At 50.7% G+C, this 26,497-nt stretch overlaps 1 protein-coding gene across 1 annotated transcript in view; it reads left to right on the plus strand.

The window, feature by feature from the left end:
* Positions 1-2,883: 2,883 nt before the first annotated feature.
* SFRP1 (secreted frizzled related protein 1) overlaps positions 2,884-26,497 on the plus strand; it is a 47,877-nt gene continuing 24,263 nt past the window's right edge. Inside the window, exons 1-2 of the mRNA XM_077805807.1 lie at positions 2,884-3,427; positions 15,928-16,005. Of these exons, the coding sequence (XP_077661933.1) occupies positions 2,884-3,427; positions 15,928-16,005 (622 nt within the window). The remainder of the gene's footprint in view (positions 3,428-15,927; positions 16,006-26,497) is intronic.

Raw genomic sequence — 26,497 nt, forward strand, 5'->3', positions numbered from 1 at the left:
GTCACAATGGAGCACTCTGGGATAGCTCCCGGAGGCCAATACCATCAAATTGCATCCACACTACCCCAAATTCGACCCAGCGATGTCGATTTCAGCGCTAATCCCCTCGTCGGGAGGAGCCCTTTAAATCGACAAAAACGGCTTTGTCGTGTGGACGGATGCAGGGTTAAATGGATCTAACGTTGCTAAATTTGACCTAAACTCGTAGTGTAGACCGGGGCTAAGAATGAACATTCCAAAGGACAGCCACGGGGGCTGCTGGAATGGGACCATTTGTGATAGCAGAAGAGTTAAGCTGCTGGCTACCAACGTTACTTTTCCCTACTGTGTCCCTTTTTGTGAGGAAAGGGGAAAGAGTGCAGCTGAGGTTCAGAGAAGCCGCAAAGTCACTGCTGTCACATAGCTGCCCACACTAAGCCCCAGCTGAATTTCATTATGGGTAATACCTCTTTAAGAAACAACCTGACTTTTTCTGCCAATACCATAGTTTTCCTTGGACTTCATCCATCGGGAAGTAAGGTTTGCAGAGTCCAGACCAGGTTCCCAGAAACATTTTTCAGCTTTGGAAATGCTGTTTGCAGAAAAGCTGAGAGTTTCAAATAGACCCTAGATTCCCTAATGGCATGGGGCACATGGCCTTGTACAGTTAGGGCCAGATTTTTAAAGATATCTAGGTGCCTCAAGATGCAGACTAGGTGCCTCATGTGCATAGATCCCTAACTCTCATTGGTTTAAAAAACCTGCCCCCCAGTGATTCTGTCTCACTGCAGCACAGCTTGGCAGAGTCAATAGAAAGAGTCACACAAATTAACACATCTGACTGGCTGTGACGAAGTGGGAATGTTCTTAATGTTTTCTCTGACTACTGTGTGGGTGCCTCAGTTTCCCCTAGGCATTTCTTAAGTATCTAGGTGGTGGGATAAGGGTGTGTGATTGTTGTAGAGCCCTAGAGGGCCAGTGTGATGGTGTCTGCACAGAGAATGGCCAACACCCTGTCTCCTGGCAACTGATGGCCTGGGCCCCTCCCCTGCAAGGTGCCAACTGAAGGTGTTGGAGAACAAAGAGATCAGGTGGCCTCCTGGTCCGGGAAAGAGACGAAGGCCAGAGGAGGGGCGGGAGAGTTTCAGTTTGGAGCTGGCTGGGGAAATGGAGGGAGGCCCAGATGGGGCTCTGGCCTCCCTGCCCCCCAAGATGGTTCTGACTGAGAGGTCCTGTTTTCTGCACCTACAAGCTCTGTTTTAGACCATGTTCCTGTTGTCTAATAAACCTTCTGTTTTCCTGGCTGGCTGAAAGTCACGTCTGACTGTGGAATTGGGGTGCAGGGCCCTCTGGCTTCCCCAGGAGCCCGGCCTGTGCGGACGTGCTGCGGGAAGCGCATGGAGGGGCAGGGGAGGCTGAATGCTCTGAGGTCAGATCCAGGAAGGTCGACGCTGTGTGAGCTTGCCCTGGAGACAGTCTGCTCCCAGAGAAGAGGCTCCTCGAGAGTCCTGCCTGGCTTCCAAGGGAGCAGCTCCAGAGCATCGCCCGGTGACCCCATGACACTGGCCTTTCCGATTCTGACCCCGTATTTCTCTGGAGGTGGCTGGCAAATATAAAACTACTTCTGAATTAACCCCTCCTGCACAAAACCAAGGAAACAGCGCGTGCAGCCATTGTCGGGGGACAAAGGGAATTGCTGCAAAACAGAAAACTGCTGGGAATTGTTTATTCCACGAAGCCAAAGCCCAAGCCCAGGGGCTTGTGAACCCGCTGGACCAGGTGTAGAGCCACCTCTCCTTTCCCCTCCATGACTGAAGAAGCCTTTGGGAACCTTCTAGCAATCAGCTTCCTCCGAATGATTTCTCTCCTGAGGGGAGACTTATCAGCCCTCAGGAACGGGGGAATAAAGCTGCCCTGCGCTGCAAGGTGTTGGACCATTTACTGATCCTGGCTAGGTGCTCTGAAGCTGAACAGCCCCAGAGAATTGCTGACTTAGGTAACAAATTGGACTCAAATGTATGTTTGAGTGACAGGCTTGTCAGATTTATACAAGTAGCTCCGATGAGCTAATGTGTGTTTTTAATGTTTGCCTCTCTAACACCCTGCGTCCCATCCAGCAGTAATTATTTGGGGGAGGACAGCAGGGAAGCCAGTGCTGGTTTCAAACTGCAAGAACAAGTGGACTGTTCTCTGGGCTGCTGGACAATGCTAACTGCAGAACTGCCATATCTTCACCCTTTCAGGAAGCTCTGACAAGAGAACTCCTCCACTGGGCAGCACAGCAGACTCTATAAGGAGCAAAAAGTTCCTGGGCTTGTGCTCTGCAGGTTTCACGGCACTCAGAAAGCCTCCCAGACATGTCGCTTGCTTGCCTGGAGCTGTAGGGAACTAAGACTTGGTTGATTTGTGAGTCAGCGTGTGCAAGGTAAAACATGAGCTCTCTCCATTAGCTGGCATCCGAGAAGTTTGCTGCTTCCTGCAGGGAAGATGCAGTTCACTCTGTTGTGCAGCTTTGGGTTTTGTTTTAAGGGGAGTTGACCTGTATCTAGCTTATACCCAAATGAGCCCGTGCTAGGGAGGTGATTGGCTAATTGAGTCTGTGACTGACACTTGTAAATGAGTGCACTAGGAGCAGCTCAGTGCTGATTGGCTGGTGTGTGAGGCTCAGAAACTCTCTCCAACAAGAGCTCTGGCCATTCTCAGTCTGGCTGCCTCCAGAGTAGGTGCTCCAGGCACAGCCACCAGGCGAGAGAGGCTGCTTCCTTTGCTCAGGCACTCAGAGGCAAGGGAAGGAGGGCAGACCTCTGCCTTGCACCGGGCGGGAGGATTTCTCCGCAGACCTCCAACCCAGGAGGGGAAAGGAAGCAGAAAGCTCCTGGAACTTGATTTCATTCAGCTTAAAGAATGGGCAGAGTCCACAGTTCAGGAGGCCCCAGCTGGAGCGGAGCCGGGGCTCTGCTGGCCTTGGCAGCCGGACTCTTTGCTTGCAGTGATGCAAATGAATATGACTATGTGAGTTTCCAGTCCGACATAGGCTCTTACCAAAGTGGGCGATTTTACACCAAACCCCCGCAGTGCGTGGCCATCCCAGCGGACCTGCGCCTCTGTCACAGCGTGGGCTATGACAAAATGGTCCTGCCCAACCTGCTGGACCACGAGACCATGGCCGAGGTGAAACAGCAGGCCAGCAGCTGGGTGCCCTTGCTCAACAAGAACTGCCATATTGGCACCCAGGTCTTCCTCTGCTCCCTGTTTGCCCCCGTGTGCCTGGACCGGCCCATCTACCCCTGCCGCTGGCTCTGCGAGGCCGTGCGTGACTCCTGCGAGCCCGTCATGCAGTTCTTTGGCTTCTACTGGCCAGAAATGCTCAAGTGCGACCAGTTCCCCCAGGACGACGTCTGCATTGCGATGACCACTCCCAACGCCACAGAGGCTTCCAAGCCCCAAGGTAAGACTCACTGGTGCTGGCCCTGTCCCTACTAACCCCTGGGTTCCCCCCTTTCCTAGCAGAGCAGAGGCTGGCCTGAGGGAGATGCAGCTCCAGTCCGAAGAAGAGCTCCCTCCAGAAGTGGTAGCACGAAACACCTGAACTCTGCTCCAGGGTAGCCGCCCCTCCTCCAGCCACAGAGGGGGGAAGAGAAGGGAAGCAAGTTCTCCCTTTAGAACTTGCCCCAGCTACCACTTTGCGAGCAACTCTTCTCTCTGAGTGTCCCCTCTCTGCAGCAAGCGTTCTGCCAAAGTTCAGTGTCTTAGACACTAGCAGGATCAGCCTCTAAGCATGTGAATGTTCTCCTCCGGGCTGGGCTCCTTCCTGGTGGTTCTGATTCTCTTAGACTGGAGCCTAGTATTGATATCTGGGACCCGTCTGCCACTATTGACAGTGACGTGAAAGGGACGGCTGCTGCCTCTGTTCTAATGGACCTTTCTTCGCATTCCTAAGTCTCATGGAACCATTTTAGAGTAATAGCCCAGGCCACACATCTAAACCTGGGCTAACCTGGGGAAGGAGTGAAAATAAACCTGTCAAGAACACCCTGTTTTCCTAGCAGTGCTGAAATTTGAGGCTGGATGGGCTTGCTTCAGTCATGCCACAAAGCAGCCTCAGTGCAGCAGGTTACACGTATTTAGAAAAACAAATCCTGTTCATTTCAGGTAAGGGCTGTAAACCTGGACCTGGGGCTGGAGTTTTGTACGGGGCAACATTTCTGATCAAGAATTTTATTGTAAGTTAAACAGACTTCCAGGTTGTTTGGACAAAGCAGAGGCAAACTGCTTGTTTGATTCTATTGGACAGCAGATCTATTTGATATTCCATGGACTTGTGTGGATTGAGTTACACTAATCTTTGGAGTCCTTGTGGCACCTTAGAGACTAACCAATTTATTTGAGCATAAGCTTTCGTGAGCTACAGCTCACTTCATCGGATGCAAAGTTTAGTTAGTTGGGGGATTGAGCTGTCGCTCACGAAAGCTTATGCTCAAATAAATTGGTTAGTCTCTAAGGTGCCACAAGTACTCCTTTTCTTTTTGCTAATACAGACTAACACGGCTGTTACTCTGAAACTAATCTTTGGTTTGTTGCTTAAAACTTTTAAAACAAATAGAGGACCAGGTGTTTAGCTCTCCAGTTCTGGATCCTAAAAGTATTTCAAAGGTCAGTAGGAAAGAAAATATTAAAAAATGAAGACAATGTATTTAAAAAGGGCTTGCAGCTCTCTTCTTCTGGTGCCTCTAGCTTCACTTGGAAGGGACAGGATCACTTGGTTTTCCTGAGCTGCTTTTGGAGGGAGTTCGTGGCAGCCAGGGGAATAATTCCAGTGATTTATTCCCTGTGTGTCCAGGGTTCATCTGAAGATAAATTTGCCATTCGCTATAGCTGCTCAAGTGCAGTTACCTTTGGCAAACAAAGCACTTTATGTTCTGCTCAGTGCTGAGGGAGAGCCCTTGCCCAGCCAGCCTGGGTTTCTCCTCTCACTGCGGGTTATATAATATTATGTTACTTTCCACACCAGAAACTGTACTGCCCAGAATCCTCCAATTATCATTTAATTTCCACTCTCTAGGGCAGGAAATGAGCGCAGTCTGGAATCAAGGAGTAACATCCTCAGCGTGTCTGTAAAAATTAGAGCACGGAGCACTTGCAGAGAGAGAGGCACTGGCCCGTTAACTCTGATTGCTGAAAAGAGTGGGGAGCAGGGGCGTGGAATTGTGTCCATTTCTCCCTGTCCATTCGCAGCTAGGATCCCAGCCCCTGCCAACACGGGGGCTGCTCGGCTAGGGAAAAGAGAGAGCGTTCTGGTGCTTTCGTTCAGCAGGGATGGGACTGACCCGTTTCGCCATCCCTGTCCCAATGCAGCAGGGGCTTCCACAGAGTTTCTGATCTCCTGAGCCTTCCTTGGCAGGAGGGAGGGTGGCTCCTTGGAGAACAGGGAGCTGGATCGTCCCTGCTGCTGTGAATTAGAGCATCTTAGCCCTCAGTTTAACACTAGGTGGAAAAGGGCAGAGTGATGCCATGTTTGGGTGACAAACCTGACCCGGTGACAATGTGTGACAAGGAGTGTGTGGGGGAGACACCATCTCTCAGGGGGGCCCTGGTGCAGCTGCACCAGCGCAATCTGTCTGGACATCAGCATGTGGGGCATGACACGCACTGCAAGGTCCAGCCATGGCCAGTAAATGTTTTGGGGGGAGGGGGGAAGAGGCTCTTAGTCTGCTGTCACGTCCCCATAGGGAACCCACCACTCCACCCACAGTCGAGGCAAGCTGGGCAGCCCAAGTGAGTTCCCAGGTACACTGAGAGTCCCACCTGATGGGTGAGTTCAAGGGGCAGGACATGGGGGAACAGCAGGGATTTGTGGAGCACAGTCTCCAATTTTCTCGCTTTTTCGGGGTTTTGTCCCAACTTTATCTCTTGGAAAAGTCCTTTACTTTGAAGGAAGGCTGTGAAATCACTGTCTTGAAAGGCTACGGTAACTCAGCAGAGCTGTGCTCTTGTCTTCTGAGAACGTAGGAGGACTTGTTTTGTGCCTCTTGGAATCCCCAGTGTAGTGCTGTCCCCATGTGCTTTCCGCGGTAACCCCCATCATTACAGATTGCCACTGCTTTGGGTCAGCCCAGACTCAGCACTTCCCAACTTCTTCTTTTAAAATCAGTGCTGTTTTCAAGGGCTAGGAAAGAAGGTCTTTCCAAACAAACTGATTCTGCTCAGCTTTCCCGTATAGGTTAGGCCATGTCTACACGGGAGACCTTACAGCCTCTCGGCTGTACCGCTGCAGCTGTGCCATTCTAAGGTCTCCCGTGTACCTGCTCTATGCTGGCAGGAGAGAGCTCTCTGGTAGGCATAATTAAACCATCCCCAATGAGCGGCGGTAGCTACGTTGGCAAGAGAGCTTCTCTGAGCTGCTGCTTCTGTCGGTGAAACTTATGTCGGTCAGAGGGGTGTGCTTTTCCGACAAAAGTGCTAGGTGTAGACATACCTTAGAAATGTCCAAAAATAGTTTCGGATAAACACAGGATTTAAAACTCAGCACCCTCCCCTGGGCAGTGCTGATGAGAACTGTCCCTCTCTAACCATTTCTAACATGATCGCCGACACAATATAAATATCATTATGCTAATCACGGTAATCAGTAAAGTGACTTTGTTACAATAAATGATGTCAACTGCGGTTCCAAGCATTTGTGAATCCTTTTCTGTGGGTTGCAGAAAGGATCTAGGCTTGGCCCACACTTAAAAGTTACCTCAACATAGCTACAGTGCTCAGGGGAGTGAAAAACATTCACACCCCTGAGTGCTCTGGTTAGGTCGACCTAGAAGTGGGTAGGTTGATGGAAGAATTCTTCTGTTGACCTAGCTACTGCCTCTTGAAGAGGTGGATTACCTGCAGCGATGGAAAGACCCCTCCGTCGGTATAGGAACCATAGCAGTGTCCCTGTAGTGTCCATAGTGTAGACATGGCCCTGTCCTATCAGCACTTCAGAAACATGCCCATCACAAAAGCTTCTGGATCCGTTGACTGTTCACTTAAAAGCACAAATTAGTAACTAGGGTTGGGCAAGTTGTGGAAAGAAAGTACCGAAGTTCTCAGCTACACCCACACCTCTGTTAAATGGCATTCACACTCTTGTTTGCCATGAATGTTCATACAATTGATTTTGTTTGTTTGCAAAAACATTCCCAGAAAGCAAGAGTCTTTGAATGCTCATGTAAAAGTGTGTTCACATGAAGGCATGTGCTGGGAAAGTTCCTGCAGCCATCTTGAAATCCCTTTCATTTTCCTGGCTCCTGCTGGTAAGATTTTAGTTGTGTCCATTTGGAGAAAAACTACGATGTGACGTAGCTGACCAGTCATCCACCAGGGATAACAAATAGTGACTGCTTTGTGCCTGTCCCATCGGCAGGGTATTTCTGCATCAGGCACATAGTTTCAAATAGAGAACATTTTGCAACAATCAGAGGGCTTGATCCTCAGCTGGTATCACTTAATATAGCTGCACTGACCTTAATGGAGTGATTTACAGCAGTGGGGGCTGGCCCACAGTCTCTTTGTGGGTAACTGACAAACAGAGAAGTGGGCTCAGGTTCCCAGATGCATTATTTACTAAGAATTGTTTGCCCCCTTCTATTAGAAACAAACAGCTAACAGGCAGAGTGAACTTGAAAGTTAATCCCAACCTACAGCAACTCTGGGACCCCTCCCCAGCCAATGTCTCGTACCCAACCTCCTAGCAAAGAGTTGGACCTTGGCCTGAAATCAATAAATGCAGGGGCCTGCTCCTGCAGGGTGCTGAGCCTCTGCAAGTTCCCAGCACCTCACACTCCTGCAAAGAACCACGGCAGAGCGAGTTGCAGAGCACCCTCTGAAAGCCCCCAGCCTCCCAGCGATGGGCTGATAATGGACCGCGGGGGGTGAGTCAGTTGCAGTACACCAGCTCAGCCTGGGCTTTTCTGCTGCTGAACCGCTGGGGCTGTTGGGCTCCTCTGCTCCTGGGGGTAGATTTTGTTCTTTTTTTTTTTTTTTTTTTTTTAATAAAAAGAAAAATCCAAACTAAACTGGAGCCCCCTTAGATTTCAGGTGCTGGGACTTGTTTCCTGTTGACTTAAATAAGGTCAGAGCCCAGCACTGCTCCCCCCTCCCATATTAATAAAAACGTACGAACCCTTTCAGTATTTTTCCCCATTAACACCTTAGCACTGGAATTTGGTTCTGCCTCTCAAAGAGCTGACCTGCTGAATTCCTTTCTCCTTAAGTAGGAGGCGGTAAAGCCTGCAGGCCTACAGGATGCATCAGGGGAGTCACAGATTAATATAGCATTACACATTCCTCTTCCTGCCCCTGGAGTAAGGCTGCTTGAAAGCTGAGCGGTAGGAAACGGGCAGCAGGGGAAAACCAGGCTGGGAACAGACTGAGGTTGTGTGCAGAAATGCTGTCAAATGCAGAAAACAGCGTGTTGGCCCAGTCACAATTCATACCAGCTAGGAGATGCCCAAGCCAGGCTTTGTCCAGGCCTCCGGTGATCTGAGCTCACTGTATAGCCCGGGACCCCAGGCCAGCATCAATTTCCTTGCAGCCCCAGAGTGTTATTTTAGGCCAGGTCTGCACTACAGGGTTAGGTTGACGTAAGCTGCCTTGCATCAACCTAGCTGTGGAAGTGTCTTCACTTAAATTTGGCTCCAGACGACGTAAGTGCCTCTCTAGCAAATTTGGTAACTCCACCTCCCCAAGCGGCGGAGAGTCACGGTCGATGCAGTTAGGTCGACACAGTGTCAGTGTAGACACCGCGTTGCATCTGGCGACTGTTACTGACTGTTACTGACTGTCAGGGGCAATCCCACAATGCCCCACGCTGACAGTACCGTCGCTGCATGCGGAGTACCCGCACTGCCGACACCAGGAGCAAGTGTGCACACACGAGATTTGATAACTGCGGGGGCCGTATGCCGATGTAAGTTAGGCCGACGTAACTTCGGAGTGCAGACAGGGCCTTGGTGCTGCTGGATGTTGGTCCACGCCAGAGCCCATGTTGCCTTGCTCCCCAGTTTGTTCTGGGTCCCTCCTGGGCCCTGTGCAGGGGCAGTGGAGCTGGGCTGTGGGCTGCAGGGAAAGACTCGGTCCTGTTACTGAACACATTCTCAGCAGCCGGGGGGCTAGTGACTGTTCAAAGTCAGACAGCTTTCACAAGTGCCCAGCGAGGAGTCTGAAGAGTCCCCTTTGTCCTTGAAGGGCATGCTCCCTCCCCCATGGCATCATGGGGTTAAGAGACACAACGCCTGGGAATCCTGCTTGGCCCAGATAACAAGTAACTTGTTTCACCCGAGTCCCTCAGGCATTGTGGGGTTGCCCTGCCCCACAGTGTCCACGCAACCCATTCCTGGGAGCCAGCCAGGTGCCAGCTTCTGAATATGTGTTACCAGTACACAGTGCTTAATTTGTAATGAAAGAGGGGCTGGGTCTCACGCAATTTTTTTACATTCATAACTGACGTGGCAAGCCCAGATGTGCCAGGCTCTGAACTGCCGGGCTGTGAACCTCCAGGCCCAGATGTGCCAGGGCTCCGCCCTGCCAAGCCCTGGCACCAATTAATCACTGCCAGTACAGGAATATCCATCACCTTTCTCTCCCCCTTCCAGCTGGAGATCTCCAAGTGCTGTTCAAACAGTCGCATTAAATCCTCACGCCATCCCTTCAGGCAGGTAAATGTTACTAACCCCGGGGGGAGTTGGTGGCACAGGGCGGGGTGGTGACCTATCCAGGCGCATGCCCGGGGGCCAGTGGGACTAGGACCTCTGGTCTCTGCTATTATATCTGTGATGAGGAGATGAGTACATAGCTGGCTCCCATGTGCATTTCTCTGTGGGTTGCAATACCATTTGATAACCATAGGACAGCACTTCCCGTACCTTAGCCTGCACCTCTCGGGCCACTGTCTCTGCCCTCATCAGGGGCCTGACAAGCAAGCAGGGTGAACTCCAGCAGGGTCCTGGATACGGGATGTGATGGCCTTCTCCCCTCAATTGGAGCCGTCTGTGCACAGGACGGGGAGACGTGGCCGTTAAAGGTGGGCGAGAGAGAGAGGAGAAAACGGAGCTATCATTAGGAAACACCACGGAGGCGCTTGGTCTTAGTGCTGGTGGAGGTGGGGCTAAGCATGTGGCAGCCAAAGCCAGGCAGAGAGAGAGAGAGAGAGTGTGTGTGTGTGTGTAAGCAAGCTTGGTTTGTCTGCTCTCTGCCACACCTTCCAGCATGGGGATTGCACAGTCCCTGTTCTGCGTCCTGCCATGCGGGGAAGCTTACGCAGAGCTGGTAATTGCTTTTCAGGAGGGATGTTGAAAGGGATGTGGCCGAAAGACCTTAACTTCCATGAGGCACGCTGGGCGCTGCTCTGCCTTTAGATGGCAGCCTTTTCCCAGGAAGAACCAAAACATGGCTTGTGTGAAACTATGTGACAACCCCCGGGGGCAGATATTATCAACAATTAGCTCACAGATAGGCTTGGCAGAATTCACTGCTTTTTATACAGTATTGATGGATAACATCAATGTTTATTTTTAAGGATTTGTTTTTTCAATTTTTATCATTTAAATTTTCACAGTTGTGGGAAATTATGGGGGGTCAGACAATTATTTAATGACAGTAGATGTTGAGACTCAAAAAGCTAACGCTTTATAACTATTAAAACACGAAAAGAAAAACACAAAAAGAAAAGACTTGTGGCACCTTAGAGACTAACCAATTTATTTGAGCATAAGCTTTCGTGAGCTACAGCTCACTTCATCGGATGCTGTAGCTCACGAAAGCTTATGCTCAAATAAATTGGTTAGTCTCTAAGGTGCCACAAGTACTCCTTTCCTTTTTGCGAATACAGGCTAACACGGCTGCTACTCTGAAACCTATTAAAACACAAATTGTCAACATCATGTGTAAACAGACCATGTAAACGCTAACAAGTTCTCGTGCAGCATTTTCTTCACTTTGCCTAGCTGTGAATTTCAATTATTATTGATGGAAATGTTTGTGGTCAGTTGTTTGTGTACGGTGAAATCAGTGTTTATTGACACTTACTGATAAAAATCTAATCCTTCTGAGCCTGATGGCTCCCCACAGCACCGGCCCTTCAAGCCACAGAGAGCAGCAGCTGCTCTTTGGGCTTTCCTATGTTCAGCTTTGGTGTCATGTTCCTCAACAGTTCCCCTCTTTTGTGGGCACGCTGTAGAAGTAACTCCTGGAGCTCCTGACCAAGTGGAAAGCACTCTGCATTCACTCTCGAACCAGCAGGAAGTTTAGTAATGGTCTGAGGACACTGATGCTATTGTCTATGCCTCACGGTTATCATCAGTAGGCTTCAAAGCACTTTACAAAGGAAGTCAGTATCATTAACCCCATTTTACAGATGGGGAAACTGAGGCATGTAGATTGGAAATTACTTGCGCAGGTCACTGGTAGAGGTAAGACTAGAACCCAGGTCTCCTAAGGCCTAGGCTAGTGTTCAAGCCACTACTGCTTTCTTTGGGTAAAGTCAGACTAGAAGCTATTCTGCAGGTGCTGGAAGTGAGAGGGGGCCTGTACGTTCCATCCCACAGATTGCACCTCCCACAAGGTACAAAGCAGAGTGCATCTGCCCGTGTGAGGCTGGTTCTGAACTCACCCTGCACCTCAAACACCTGCCTGCGTGCATGGCCCAGGGCTGTGGGGGCTGGCCCGAAAACGGATTAAAGTGCAGTGGGACCAGACCCAGGAAAGCCGGTGGACAGAACAGGAGAGTAGAAGGTCCACTGGCAGCCCCAGTGTAGGTGAAACCTCTGTTCACAGGTCAGTTATTCTATGGGAACCGGGAAGGACTCTGGCACCAGATTCCCTCTCAGCCAGCGCTTTGCTGGCTGCAGCCTGTGTCCAGGTCTGCTGCTGGCTGGGACTTTCCGTGAAGCCAGCTGGAGATGTTTTCTTATCTACCAAGCTCATTCTCGATTGAAACAAGTAGAAATTGGCTTGATTCGCCCCCACCCAACAATAGGTGTTGGCACCCTCCGGCTTCCAGGTGGGCTCCAGCAAGGGAGGGCAGCTTTAAAGTACAGTGAGCTGCCTTGGTAGAGGCTGCACAGGGGACGTGCTGAGTCAGCAGACTGACCAAAGGGTCAGTTACTTTCAGGACTTTTCTGCTGGCTCTGGGCCCTTGGTGTAGGGGGCACCTTGCACAATTGCTGTGCACTTGGCCCCTGGGGTAATTCGTGCCACCAGGTAATTCTGCTGCCATAAACCCTGCAGCGAGTCTAGCTCTGCTGCAAACATCTTTTACAACCAGCCTTTTGGGGGTGAGTCTGCTAACAGGAGGAATGCAGGGAAAAGTCACACGGAATGATTGAGTGACAGACGCTGAGCAAGAGGATCGGGGAGTCCAGGGCGCAGGGCACTGGGCTGAGATTCAGGAGCTCTGGGCTCTGGTCTCATCTCTACCCTGTGACTGTGGTCGAGTCACTGCCCTGCTCTGCCTCCCTCCCTCCCCACTCTTCCAGTGGGTCTGTGCAGCACCCAGCACAACGGGGAGTCTCCGGGGCTCCAGTGACACGGACGCCTGCCCTCACTAGGGAAAAGCTGGGTTAACACATGGGAAAATCCTCGCGTGGACAAGGCAATTGTGGTTTTCATATGGGCTAACTGGCTTAACTCTTCAGCTCCCCCCAGTGTTTGCCTCAGCCCATTAACAGGTGTGCGAATGACACACTGCCCTCGCACGCAGCTGTTTCCAGGTGTGAGCTAATGTGTGGGTGGTACGTGTGAATAGGGGTAATTCAGCTGTGCGACTAACCTCCCAGCTCTGAGCTGTTCTCGGAACATGTGGCTGAAGGCCTCCTGGCTCTCAGTCCAAGCACTTGGAGGAGAATGCCCTGGCGAGACCCTGTGGCTTCCTCTGTCCATTTCATACAGTTCATTAACGTTTGGAGGCTGGATGGAAATCTTCCTTGACTGCTTATTGGAAAATAACTTCCTGGGGAGTTAACAGGCCCTGGCTAAAGCTGCGAGGGCTGGATCCTGCTCCTATCAAAGTCACTTGTAAATTGAAAAGATAGAAGTGGTGATTGCATATTATTGTTTCACAAGGGGCCTGCGCCATACATCCCTGCCCACTCCTCCTCCCACCCGTGGTGGAGAAAGAGAGACAGAATCCATGGACACCTGGATCATGAGATGAGCTAAATTCTAGATGTTATATGAACACTGTGGTTAATTATTTGTTCCCCAGTAGCATCTACAAACTTGACTGAGATCAGAGCCCCATTGGGCAGGGACCTGCACATGCAAATAGTAACAGACAGTCCTTGACTTAAAGCATTTAGAACCTACATAGAAAAGGGAAGGTTTATCATCCCCATTTAACAGAGGGGGACAGAAATACTATGTGACTTGGACGAGGCTGTCCAGGGAGACAGTGGCAGAGAACTGACCATCTGCTTTCCTGAGTGGCAGGACAGTGCCTTAAGCACAAGACCATCCTTCTCCTCTGAGTTTACACCTCACTTCATTTGGGATCTGTCTGTTTCTTTGTCCAATAATCCTGAAGGTCGTCAAGGAGGGATGCCCATCCTTCTGCCCTCAAAAGCCCGGGGGAAAGCCATCCCCTCACAGAGTAACAGATTCCAGATCCAGAAGGGACCACTGTGATCATCTAGTCTGACCTCCTGGGTAGTACAGGCCAGAGACCTGCTGCAAAATAACTCCCGCAGCAGATCTTTTAGAGCAACAGCCAGTCTTCATTTAAAAATGGTCAGTGAGGGAGAATCCACCCTGACCCTCAGTGACTTGTTCTACTGGTGAATTACTCTCGCTGTACGTTGTACCAGGCAGAGGTGTGTTCTTATATTCCCTGGGAATCGCTCTCCCGTGGAAAAGGGCCCTCGAGTTTGCTGGACCAAGAGCAGAAGTAGGGTCTCCCTTTTCGATAAATGTACCCGTCAGCGGTGTACACCTGTGCTCTGGGTGACCACAGCCCGTCTGCCGAGAGCTGGCTGCAGGACCTGGAAACAGGGCTGTAGGTCAGGGCACAGTGTCACCGCGACACAGGGCGGACCTCAGGAAATGACCCGGGATGGCATGTCCCACCCTCCCCTAAGAGCCCCGCTGCAATCCAGGACGAAGCCAGGGCTCAGAGTGAGGCATGTGGGTGGGAGGAGCGTAGCTGCCTTGCTGCCACCCAGGGTGGGCTTGTTCTGGGGATAAACTCCAGCCATTAGGGCTGTCAGACCCGCAGGCCCCCTCTGACATGTACCCCCGCTGCGGCTGCGGGAGTCCAGCCTCACCCCTCCTCTGCATTGTTAGTTCCGGATCTTACCTGGCGGAGCCGTGCTGCCCGTTTGGGGCTCCGGTGAGCTCCAGGATGTCACTTATGGGGATGCCCTTTCCCCCCATTCATTGGAAGCGTTGGAGGCAATATGGAGTGACACTGCTTAGGGTCTGGCCCCAGAACAGCTTCTCCCTGCCAGTTTGGCAGCAGCCTTCCCCGGCCGGCTCCTCACCTGGCCCAGCAGCTCAAAGCCAGGCTGCTGTTCTGTGCGTGTCTTGGCTGGGTGCACCGTATCGCTCTTAGGCCACCCCTGGGGAGGGCCTTGTGCCCCTGCTGCAGCAGAGAACCCCAAGTGCAGTCAGACCTTTAGGAGCAGGAGCAGAGACTAGTTTCTCAAGAGCACAGCCGTAGGGCTCGAGGGCGGGGAGGGGCAGAGAAGCACCAGTGCAGCCCAGAGCATGGCTCATAACAAGGAGGGACGGTGTGAGTGCGGTGCAAAAGGAGAAACAATGGGTCCCGTGCTTCCCTCCACTTCTCAAATAAACAAGCTCGCCTGTACTTGGTGGGAATTCCTGACACATGCTCAGAGGGGACATGCTCAGCAGGTGACTCGGTGCTAAAACCTTCCTCACTCACAGAGATATTGTGTGACACACAGACCCCCAACACACACTCACGCTAGCGGTGAAAGGGTTTTGTTTGCTCAGGGAGGGAGGGGAGTGAGCTGAGTCACCCTGACGAATTTCTCCTCAAAGCCTGTGGAAAGGAGCACCACTGCAATAGGACCAGTAACAGGTAAAAGCCACATCTCAGTCAAATAATTTCCTCCCCTCCATCCTTTAAATCTAAAACCAAACCTCTGACTGGGTAACAAGCTTTGTACAAGTTTGGGTAACCCTTTATGTCCCACGTTGGGCCACCAAAAAGGTGGTATTAATGTAGATGGAATAACTCCATACATTTCCGGTTCCATAGCTTCTGTTCTTACCAGGCAGGATTTCACCAGTCAGCCACAAGAGTGGCAGGTCTGGCCCATTCGCTGAGCAGTGACTCAATCCCAGCCGGCAGCCTTTAGCTTTCAGCTCCATTGTACAGGGAGGTGGGAACTGCAGAAGGAAGTTGGTGCAGAGAACTCCTGTCTGCAGGAGGCTGTAGCTGTAAGCCCCACTTCACCCCAGAAAGTTCCCTGCCAGGGCTCTGGGAACCTGTTTCAGCAGAGTTCCTTAGGCCTCGTCTAGACTAGAAAATTAGCTACGTTGTTCAGGGGTGTGAAAAATCCACACCCTGGAAGAATGTAGATAAGCCAACCTAAGTCCCTGTGTAGCACTTGGAAGGAGCCAGAAGAATTCTTCTGGGGTGGGAGAACCCCTCCTGTCGGCATACGTAGTGTCTGCACTGTGGTGTTTTAAATGTAGACCAGCCTTTTACCTGCACACCAAGCCAGGCTCCTCATCCATCTGAAAGTGGCTCCTTTAGGCCTTCCCATGGGCTCCCCAGGCCTCAGATCCTCCCCAAGGCTGGGCCATTGGTTCAGCACGTCATGGGATGCATAGAGAATGCCTTGTGGGAGGGTAGCCCTGGTGGGAACTGGTCTAAGAATGTAACCAGTTTGGCACCAAATCTCTCCAGTTTGAGTGTGCTCTGTACTGATCCCGTCTCTCCTCCCTGGCTAGGAACGGCTGTGTGTCCCCCCTGTGACAACGAGATGAAGTCGGACGCCATCATTGAACACCTGTGTGCCAGTGAATTCGGTAAGGAAACATTCCGGCCTCCTCTTCTCCCTTTTCAGAGTTTCATTTACACGAGGGAGGAGAAACTCGATATCATGCCAAGCCCCCTCTCCTTGGGCTGCTCAGCTAATTACTGACAGTTTCCTGTCTTGGTTAGGAATTGCCATGGTGCAGTAAATTCGATGAAGGAGGAGCAGCTCCCTCCTAGCATGCTGGGAGCACTGCATGGCTGCTGCAGGGCCATCATGCTTTGCCTTTTCTTTCTGGTGCTTGCATCAAAAACTAATGTGGATCCACCCTGCTGAGCCAGCAGGAGCCTGGCTGGAAGTTCCCCTGGGGTGGCCATGGCTGTTCTGCTGAGTCTCATTATCAGACTGGAAGTGCACTGCCCACAAAGTGTCTTTGGTGCTGGAGCTGCATGGAGCCGAGTCTGGGACTGCTCCCTCTGAGCTGTGCAGAAGAGAGCTAATCGCACCCAGGAGCAGGGCCTGAACCTGTACGTGTCCTTTGCCTATGTCATCATCTACCCCAGTGCCCAGGGCTACTGGCCTGGAGCAGCGGAATGGCACCCCAAGTTGGCAGTGGGGAGCATGGCCACTCAAGTAGCGGGGCAGTGGGGGATTGGCCCCCTGGGGTGCCTCCCCGCCGGCCCAGGAAGCTGCAATGTCACCCCAGCCGGGCCTCCCTGAGGCACTTGGGTGGCAGGTTTCTCTCTAGTAAATGGACATGCCCCTAGATGTCACTGTTGTGCTGTGGGAGGCCGGGAGAGGGGAGCGGAGAGATCAGGAGGCTAACGGGAGGGCAGGCAGTGAGGGATAAAGAGCTCGGGTGCTTACAGCCGGGACACAGCTGGGCCCTGGAGTTTGAGTGACTCAGACTTAGCGACACAGGGAAGCTGGGGAGGTGGCGGCAGTGGGAAGTGGAAGGGGCGCATTCCCAGATCGTGGATCCTGCCTGGCTTTGCTAACCTGGGCCCACGTGCAGCTGAGTTTTGGGGCTGGGATTGTGGAGGGGGAAACTCCCCCACTCCTGTTCGGGGGGGAGAGAACTCGGTTTCCCCTGTGGTGTTTTGCCCTTCTCCGCCTTACACAGTGGGCCCTGTGGTTATTCATCCAAAACCAAGACTTTTTTTCTGCAGAGTCCTCCACTCCGCACAGTTACATGCAGTCCCGGGGCCTGCTCGCCTGGAGCAGAGGCAAGAACAGCAGGGGGTCTCGCAATCTCTCTGACCTGGCTATTGTGATTTCACAGGACTTGATAAGGTCTCTGACAGCCAGAAGTCACTTATTGTTCCCTGTGCCACTCTGCAAACCCCAGCCATCACCCACCTCACCTAGATTACTTCTTCCCTTGTCTCTCCAGAGCTGCAATGGCCTGGCTCCGGTTCTACTCCTTCACCCAACAGCCTCCCCACCGCCCGTGCCTGAAGGCCCTACTCTTCGCCTCTCTCTTTCTCTGGGGGCTCTCCCTGGGAGGCTGCGCATCCCTACTAGACCCTGCTAGGGGCATTTCATGGCCTTGCCTCTAGCGCGGGCGGGTCCCCTGTGCAGAAATGGGGCAGCCCCTCCTGAATAACGCCTCCTCACCCTGTTAACTCTGCGCTGTAGGAGACATCGCCTAGTGTCTGTGTTGGTCACAGGGCGCGGAGGGGGTTCGGTGGTTGCTGTAAAGATTGTTCGGTGCTCCAGGGTTAACGTGGCTTCCCCGGAGCCTTAGCACATTTCTGTTTTGACAGTGTCTCTGGCTCTAAAGCCATCCATGTGGGGAATTTGTGTCCCGGCCAGTCAGCCTGTGGTCTGCCTTGGGGAAGGCTGCAGCCGAGCTGAGCTGGCTCTCTGCCTGGAGCGTAAGTAAGATTAGTAACTGCGAGTGACATCCCAGGAGTCTTGCACCTGCAGCCTCGGCTGGAGGAGAGGGGAAGAGCGTATTCCCCACGCAGAGAGATGCAGCCTCCCAGCTGGGCTGAGCTGCTCTGCAAAGAAGGGGCCCAGCGCCCACGCTCTGCTGGAGCTCAGGCACTGCTCACTGTTCAAGCAGGAGCATTTTTGACCCATGTGGGAAGGAAACTCCCTCCAGATGCCTCCCAGTCACCAGTGATTCTTACAGAGTAAACTTCTAGCAGGTTTCCCTGGCCATGCGTGAGACAGGGGAGGAGTCTGCAGGATTTCTAGCAGGTTTCCCTGGCCATTGCAGAGAGGAGGCCAGCTTGGTCCGGCTGAAGTGGAGGGGACAGAGCCAGGCTGTCAGCAAAGTGGTTGGTTCGAGGCCATCGTCTGTGCTGGGCTGCACCCTCAGTGGCCAGTCTAGAGCTTCAGGGGCTCAGGTGTGCCCGTCAGGTGGCCGATGAGTCCAGGACTGGTTGAAATGAATGCTCTGAGCTCCCTGGCTGATGTGGGACAGGCTGGTGCTGCTGACACATCGTAGAGCCAGCCAGTGTCCTCAGTTACTCCATTTTCATGTAAAATGCAGCATTTCCCCTCCAAACTGCCCTGGCCACCGTCCTCTGCCATTTGCAGGAGCCATCCAGACTTCAGCCCCCTCGCCCCCTCCTCCTGCAGCCCCATGGGGCAGCCTGTGTGTTTACAATAGCTGCTCTATTGCTCACAGAGCCCCCGTCTCTGCTTGGAGCCAGAGGTCAGGAAGGTTCAGCCAGTCAGTTATCTGATTGGCCGGCCATTCACCAGCGCCGGGGAGCAGGGGTGTCCAGGCACAATCCCGGTCAGCGCTGAGATGGACAGTTCTATGGAGCCAGCGCAGAGCAGAGGAACCACAGCCTTTCCAAAGATCCTCCCAGGCCACTGTCTTTGTGATAATTCCTCCTCATTCGGTAAAAAGAGGAAGCTGTCAATCAGCATTGCCCCTGCCTGAGAGAGACAGAGAGATCTCCCTATGGCTCCCCTCAGTGGGTCACTCTGCCTTTCTCCTCTGGTCCTCAAATGAATAACACCCCAGGAGACACACAAACGACCCCCTGCCCTACCCCGGCACCTGGTAACCCAGAATGCTGGGTACTTTAAACTATTGCTTTAAGACATCGTCCAAAAGTCCTAGGGCAGGTGTCCCCATTGTTGAATGGGGGTGTGTGTGTGAAGGTTTGGACTCAAATGTGGGTTTCTCGAATGTGGCTGTAACTCCAGCTGGCTGAGCTGTGATGTTGATAGGGCTTCAATGGCTTTCCTGGGTGAGTCTGTGTGATGCAAGAGGTCAGACTAGATGATCATATTGGTCCTTTCTCACCTTAGAGTCTATGAAGAGTCTAGAGTCTGTTGCTAGCTGGTCCCACAATATGCAGCCTAAAGCCCACAAGGCAAGTGTGTGCCACATGGCTAGTGCAATGCAGGCAAGTGTGAGCAGGGTCAGGGGAACTACGTTGCCTTGTCCCATGACTCTTTGCATTGCCTAGCACATCTGCCCAGGTGCTCCCATGGGGAGTGGGGCTGCAGGGTGACAGCCTGGCTTAGAACTTCAGAGTCATCCAGATGCACCCAAAAGTTTGGATGCTTCTCTGAGCTCCTTTGGCCTGCCAGACTGCTCTTCAGGACTTGCAAGGCCTCCTCGTGCTCGGATATCTAGGCAGAGGACACTAGCTGAGAAGGCTGTGCTGTGCTGCTCCCCCTTGTCCCTTTTGGAGCAGGAAGGAGGAATACCACACCAGACTTTCTGAGCCTCCTGAAGGCTTGTGGTAGGCTTGGGGTGGGAGATGAAGAGGGAGGCCTGTCCTGAGTGGCTGCTCGGGCATGGCTGTGCAATGAATTTGGTTCACTCCATTATCTACTTCAAAGTGTCACATTCCAGCTTTGATTCTTGCTTTTGTGGACAAGACACGAACTTGCAGCAATGAGCGAGTGCAAATCCCCAATGGTGGCCTGTTCTGCTGGCTTCCTTTTATCAACTCTGCGTTCGTCTGCCAAACCCATGTGCAACTTTTGCAGCTATGGAAAGCAAAAATAAGCCCTTATGTTGCTAGTGTTGAGCAATGAGGAAAAGAATGCAGAGCTGGTGGCTTAGGATGTGAGGCAGACAATCATAGCTAAACAGAACTTAATGAAAAATAGTGTAGGGAAAAATATTAGTTTTCTCAGATCAAACCAGCATTAACTGTTTTTGACATCTTTGCTGGTAAACGTAACGTTCCTGGAAGGTTCTTAAAGGCCTTATGAACAAGGTGTGCATTCCTCAGGGATTAGCATTTGTGCCAAAGGGTGCTATGCAATCCCAAACCTGCTCAGCATGCAGGCCTCATTATCCTTTCTGCTGGCAATGAATGCGTGACTCTCCGCAGGTTTGATTGGCCAAATGTCCCAAGTTCAAGGCAGATTTTTTCCAACAGGGAAAAACAGACAGGAAAACCTATGTAATCGTTTCCCAGGAATGCATATGCTTCAGACCAGATCAAGTAACAGATGGGGAAGCCAAAGTGGAGTTTGAATTCAATATGGCAGCCAGCCTGCAAGCCTGCTGTCTTTAGAAATGCTTGTTCAGGGGAGAGAAGGCAGTCTGAGTTCTGCCCCATTGCACGGGTCTCCTCTCAGTCTCCTGAATCATAGAAGATTGGGGTTGGAAGGGACCTCAGGAGGTCATCTAGTCCAATCCCCTGCTCAAAGCAGGACCAATCCCCAACTAAATCATCCCAGCCAGGGCTTTGTCTGACTTTCATGTTGAGACTATTGATTACTGTAGAGAGAGATGAATAAGGGGGAACATGGTTAAAGTATTCAAAATAAATAATGGGACAGAGAAGGCTGCTGGGGATTGTCTCTTGTCCCTGTCTCAAAGCACTGGAACCAGGAAATGGAAAGGAGGCTAATTCCAAACTGATCAGAGGAAATATTTTTCACACTCGCAGTTATCTGGTGGAACTCACTGCCACAAGATATTATTGAGGCCAAGAGTTTAACAGCATTCAAAAAGGGATTTATATTCATACAGGTGAAACTAATATCTAGAGCTGTTGCAGTAAATATTGAACAAATTTTGGGAAGGGATACAAACTCTCCTGCTGTAGGTCAGGCACCATTCTCTGGCTATTGGGGGTAGGGAGGAAACTTCCTGGGGGCAGGTTAGCCCATCACTCCCACACTGCAGGGTTCTTGCACCTTGCTTTGGAGCAGCTGGTACCAGCTACTGCCAGGGACAGGATACCAGGCTAGATGGGGCCCTGGTCTGATCTGGTCTGGAGATTTCTGTGGTCCTAGAAATCAGGCTACATGATCGTTAGCAGCTGAATACCAACGTCTATAATTTTCCTTATCCCAGGAGAGGAATATGGAAAGTGTCATTCCTGTTTCCCATAAGATCATGTCTCTGCACTGGACTGTCGACTCCGTCTATCTTCTCCCACTGTTCAGCAATTCCCTTTTGGCCTCTCTAGCATCACATGGTGATAGAGCTTTCCCAGAGGTGTGTCACATCCTTCTCCCATCGAGTCTCAGATGCAGCTTCTCCTCATTGCTGGGCTTGATCTCAGACAGCAGCACTTGCTGCCTGCTGGCTGGTTTGCTCTGTCCATAAACAGAGGCTTTTCTTTGCTGTTAGACGTCTCCCTTGTCTTTTAGCAATCCTATTTCCCACACTGATCATGCCCGCTCTTTATATTGCGGCTCAGGTGCACTTCTGGACTTTGCAACTCAGCCGCTGAGTTGACTGCAGCAATTGGAGCCAGCACTACATTGCACACCCAGTCTTTGCTCTTGCTTAGTCTGTGTTTGGAAAGGGGCAGACTCCACTTGGGACCCAAGCAAATGCCATGGTATTTTGTTAGAGCTAGCTATGGCTTTGCCAGAAGAGAGGAGGGGTCCATGCCTGCTGAGCCCCATGGGTAGTGAGTCAGCAAAGAAACTTCCAAGCAACTGCTAGCAAACCCAGAACGCCAACCTGTACTTCATGTTTGAGTGCAGGGAACAGCTACAAGCAATGCCTTGGCACCAGAGCAGGTGCACTTAAAGGGAAAGTGTAGCATCTAGAAACCCACTTCGCTCAGAGCAAAAATAAATAAACCTGGGAGGAAGAGCTGTTCCCCTGAAGTCGGGCTGGCAGGCTCAGAACAATTGTTTCTCATTGTTCCTGGAAGTCCCTGCAATGCACCTTACATCCACAGAGACTGGAATGTGAGGAATGAGCCATTATGGCATCTCCATAGTGGGCAAACAGTGGGAAGGGAAATAAACTTTTAACCACATGCTTGTCATCAGTGTCTTGTTCTGAATATTCTTCCCAAATGCTGGGATGGTTACACAACACACCAGGGTGGCCAAACCAGAAGTATTCAGGCCCTTAGTGGAGCAGCCCAGGACATTAACTAACCCATATGGCAGTCTGATTATTGAGAAACTCTGTTGCAACAGAGTCCATGGGGCGGAAATACTCCTTTGGAGACAATTTCCTGGGCCAGGCTGCCCATGTAGCTGCCTCCCCTCAGATCTCGTAGTGTTTGTGGGGAGATGAAGCAGTTGGGTTAAACTTAGAACAGGCTCTAGGACCCTGTGAGGTGGGAGGGTCCAAAAGCTCAGACTGCAACCAGAGCCCAATCGTCTACACCGCAGTTAAACAGTCCTTTGGCCAGAGCCCCATGAGCCTGCCCAGCTGCGGGGGTCTAACTGCAGTGTAGGCAGACTCTTAGGTGCTGCCAGAGGGCTCATGCCCCAACCAGCAGCTCTCAGGAATATTCCTATTGGCTCTACTCAGATATTATTCTGGGGTATAAAATATATAAATCACTTGGGAGTGGAAGGTGGGGGGAGCCCCCCTCAACAATGTAGATCTAGAACCCTGGGGTTAGTGGTATCTGCTAAAATCTACCTAGAGTCCATTGCCCATTGGCAATGCCTGCATATGCACATCCATTGAAATATAATTATAAAAATTCATATGATCAGAACCAGAGTTACGGCGTCTTCAGATCACTGTAAGATCCTGCAGTTTTACTGTGATTTGACAGATCTTGAATTCCTGGTGTCCTCAGGATCCCAGATCATTTGGAGTTCAATAACCAGATCTGTAAACCCACCGCAGTGTGTGTGGCTGCAGGATAATATAGTCTCTGGGACTCATTTTATTTGGCCTGAACTTTTCATAGACTGGACTATTATGGAAATACATGTGCCATGTCTGGCCATTTTTAAAAAATAATGTTTTTTATTAATTTTTCAAGAAAAATGCAAAATCAAACCAATGCAATGAGCGAGATATTTAAATGAATAAAACAAGCATCATGACAACACCAAACTACTGCAGCATACTTTCAACTTCTTTGTTAGTCCCAGGTACAGGAAAGAGGCATAGGGTTAGTGTGTACTGGTCGTAATCTAATCTGAAAGAAAGTTGTTTTAGCAATGACATCACACAGGAGCTCTGTTACATCATAACGGCGTGAATGCATCCATCTGGCACCAGATACTAGTGTATTTCCCCATGTTGTCATTGGTGGATTTTTCTTTCCCAAGCCTGGGTTGGACAATTCTTTCAGCCATTCCAAGTCACCTGGAAGTCAGTCTTTGTTTCCCAAACCAGCATGACTCTGAGGTGTATCTGTATTTTTTAAACAAGCGCTGAAGTTGTTGCAGGTCTGAAGTGCAACCCCCTCCTCTCTTTTCCCAATGCCTCTTTCACCTGGCTGTCCCAGAAACTGTTTCTATTTGAAAACAAAATGCTCTCCCAAGTCTAGGAAAGGTTCCAATAAGCTGATCAGCACATGACTGGTGTCTGTTGTGGATGAAGAAAAGGAGTACTTGTGGCACCTTAGAGACTAACCAATTTATTTGAGCATAAGCTTTCGTGAGCTACAGCTCACTTCATCGGATGCATACTGTGGAAACTGCAGAAGACATTATATACACAGAGACCATGAAACAATACCTCCTCCCACCCCACTCTCCTGCTGGTAATAGCTTATCTAAAGTGATCACTCTCCTTACAATGTGTATGATAATCAAGTTGGGCCATTTCCAGCACAAATCCAGGTTTTCTCACCCCCCCTTTTTTTCCAGAAACCACACACACAAACTCACTCTCCTGCTGGTAATAGCTCATCCAAAGTGACCACTCTCCCTACAATGTGCATGATAATCAAGGTGGGCCATTTCCAGCTCAAATCTAGGTTTTCTCACCCCCCTTTTTTTTCAGAAACCACACACACAAACTCACTCTCCTGCTGGTAATGGCTCATCCAAACTGACCACTCTCCTTACAATGTGTATGAAAATCAAGGTGGGCCATTTCCAGCACAAATCCAGGTTTTCTCAACCGCCCCCCCCCCCCAAAAACACACACACACAAACTCACTCTCCTGCTGGTAATAGCTTATCTGTAATTACATGACATGAAGGTCGCTATCTTACAACAAAAAAACTTCAAATCCAGACTCCAGGGAGAAACTGCTGAATTGGAATTCATTTGCAAATTGGATACTATTAATTTAGGCTTAAATAGAGACTGGGAGTGGCTAAGTCATTATGCAAGGTAGCCTATTTCCCCTTGTTTTTTCCTAACCCCCTCCCCCCAGACGTTCTGGTTAAACTTGGATTTATGCTGGAAATGGCCCACCTTGATTATCATACACATTGTAAGGAGAGTGGTCAGTTTGGATGAGCCATTACCAGCAGGAGAGTGAGTTTGTGTGTGTGTGTGGGTGGGGGGGAGTGAGAAAACCTAGATTTGAGCTGGAAATGGCCCACCTTGATTATCATGCACATTGTAGGGAGAGTGGTCACTTTGGATGAGCTATTACCAGCAGGAGAGTGAGTTTGTGTGTGTATGGGGGTGGGGGGGGTGAGAAAACCTGGATTTGTGCTGGATATGGCCCACCTTGATTATCATGCACATTGTAGAGAGAGTGGTCACTTTGGATGAGCTATTACCAGCAGGAGAGTGAGTTTGTGTGTGTGGTTTCTGGAAAAAAAGGGGGGGTGAGAAAACCTGGATTTGTGCTGGAAATGGCCCAACTTGATTATCATACACATTGTAAAGAGAGTGGTCACTTTAGATAAGCTATTACCAGCAGGAGAGTGAGTTTGTGTGTGGGGGGGCGGAGGGTGAGAAAACCTGGATTTGTGCTGGAACTGGCCCAACTTGATTATCATACACATTGTAAGGAGAGGTTTCAGAGTAACAGCCGTGTTAGTCTGTATTCGCAAAAAGAAAAGGAGTACTTGTGGCACCTTAGAGACTAACCAATTTATTTGAGCATGAGCTTTCGTGAGCTACAGCTCACTTCATCAGATACAGATCTGATGAAGTGAGCTGTAGCTCACGAAAGCTCATGCTCAAATAAATTGGTTAGTCTCTAAGGTGCCACAAGTACTCCTTTTCTTATTGTAAGGAGAGTGATCACTTTAGATAAGCTATTACCAGCAGGAGAGTGGGGTGGGAGGAGGTATTGTTTCATGGTCTCTGTGTATATATAAAGTCTTCTGCAGTTTCCACGGTATGCATCCGATGAAGTGGGCTGTAGCTCACGAAAGCTTATGCTCAAATAAATTGGTTAGTCTCTAAGGTGCCACAAGTCCTCCTTTTCTTTTTGCGAATACAGACTAACACGGCTGTTACTCTGAAACCTGTTGTGGATGAGTTTCCTGGTCCTGCCTGGCAGCTGGTGAATCTCAGTGACCATGGGAAGGTGGCCGGGTTTTTTATATCCTTTCGTGACCATGTCCGTTTTCACTGCTGTTCTTCTGGGGACAGATTCACGGTTCATGCAGGTGTAGTTCACGTTCCAGCTCCTGCTGCTGTGTTTTCTTCTCTCCGTTAGGCGGAAGTCCTGAGGAGGGTTAATAATGCTGCTTCCAAATCTGCCCAGTCAGGAGGGTGGGAATAAGAGACACTTAACGACTTCGTTAATTCAAGGTAGCTGCAAATGTGCTGGTGGGCAGCGTGTTCCATTCATACTGGGGAGGGGGAAGGGGGGCAGGATGGAATTCTGTGAACACCTGCCATGACTTCATGCCATAGCGGGAGGGGACGTGAACCTTTCGTGTCTTGTTCCCTTGTTCATGTGGCAGGGAGGTCTGGGCATCGGACCTCTGGCTCAACTCTGGCCACTCTTGCATGAAAGAGGGTCAGCAGCAGGTGAAGCTAATCCACCAGTCGTCTTTATCCATCCTGCCATTCACTTCATGGCTTGTCCTTGTTTTGACCAATGACTGTCTTTTGTCTATGTCATTTACTTGTAATGACAAGGGAGCTTGCAGTGGTTGGTCATGGGATAGCAGACTACCCAGCCAGGCTTTGTGCAAGGACCTGGGTTACCGTGTTATACTTTTATAAAAGTCTTTTTGGTGTGTGACAGGGTCAGGCCAGATGGCTGCAGGAGAGTAATAGAAGGCAGATATATTAGCCCCAGGTTAAGTAGGTCCCTTTTCCCTGGGTAAGGTAACAGGGAAGGTTCCAGAACAATCAAGAACCTTCTGGAGACAATTAAGACAGACAGGCTGATTAGAACACCTGCAGCCAATTGAGAAGCTGCTAGAATCAATTAAGGCAGGCTAATCACGGCACCTGGGTTTTAAAAAGGAGCTCA

Source organism: Eretmochelys imbricata, chromosome 26 (assembly GCF_965152235.1).
Source record: "Eretmochelys imbricata isolate rEreImb1 chromosome 26, rEreImb1.hap1, whole genome shotgun sequence".
NCBI classification, from domain to species: domain Eukaryota; kingdom Metazoa; phylum Chordata; order Testudines; family Cheloniidae; genus Eretmochelys; species Eretmochelys imbricata.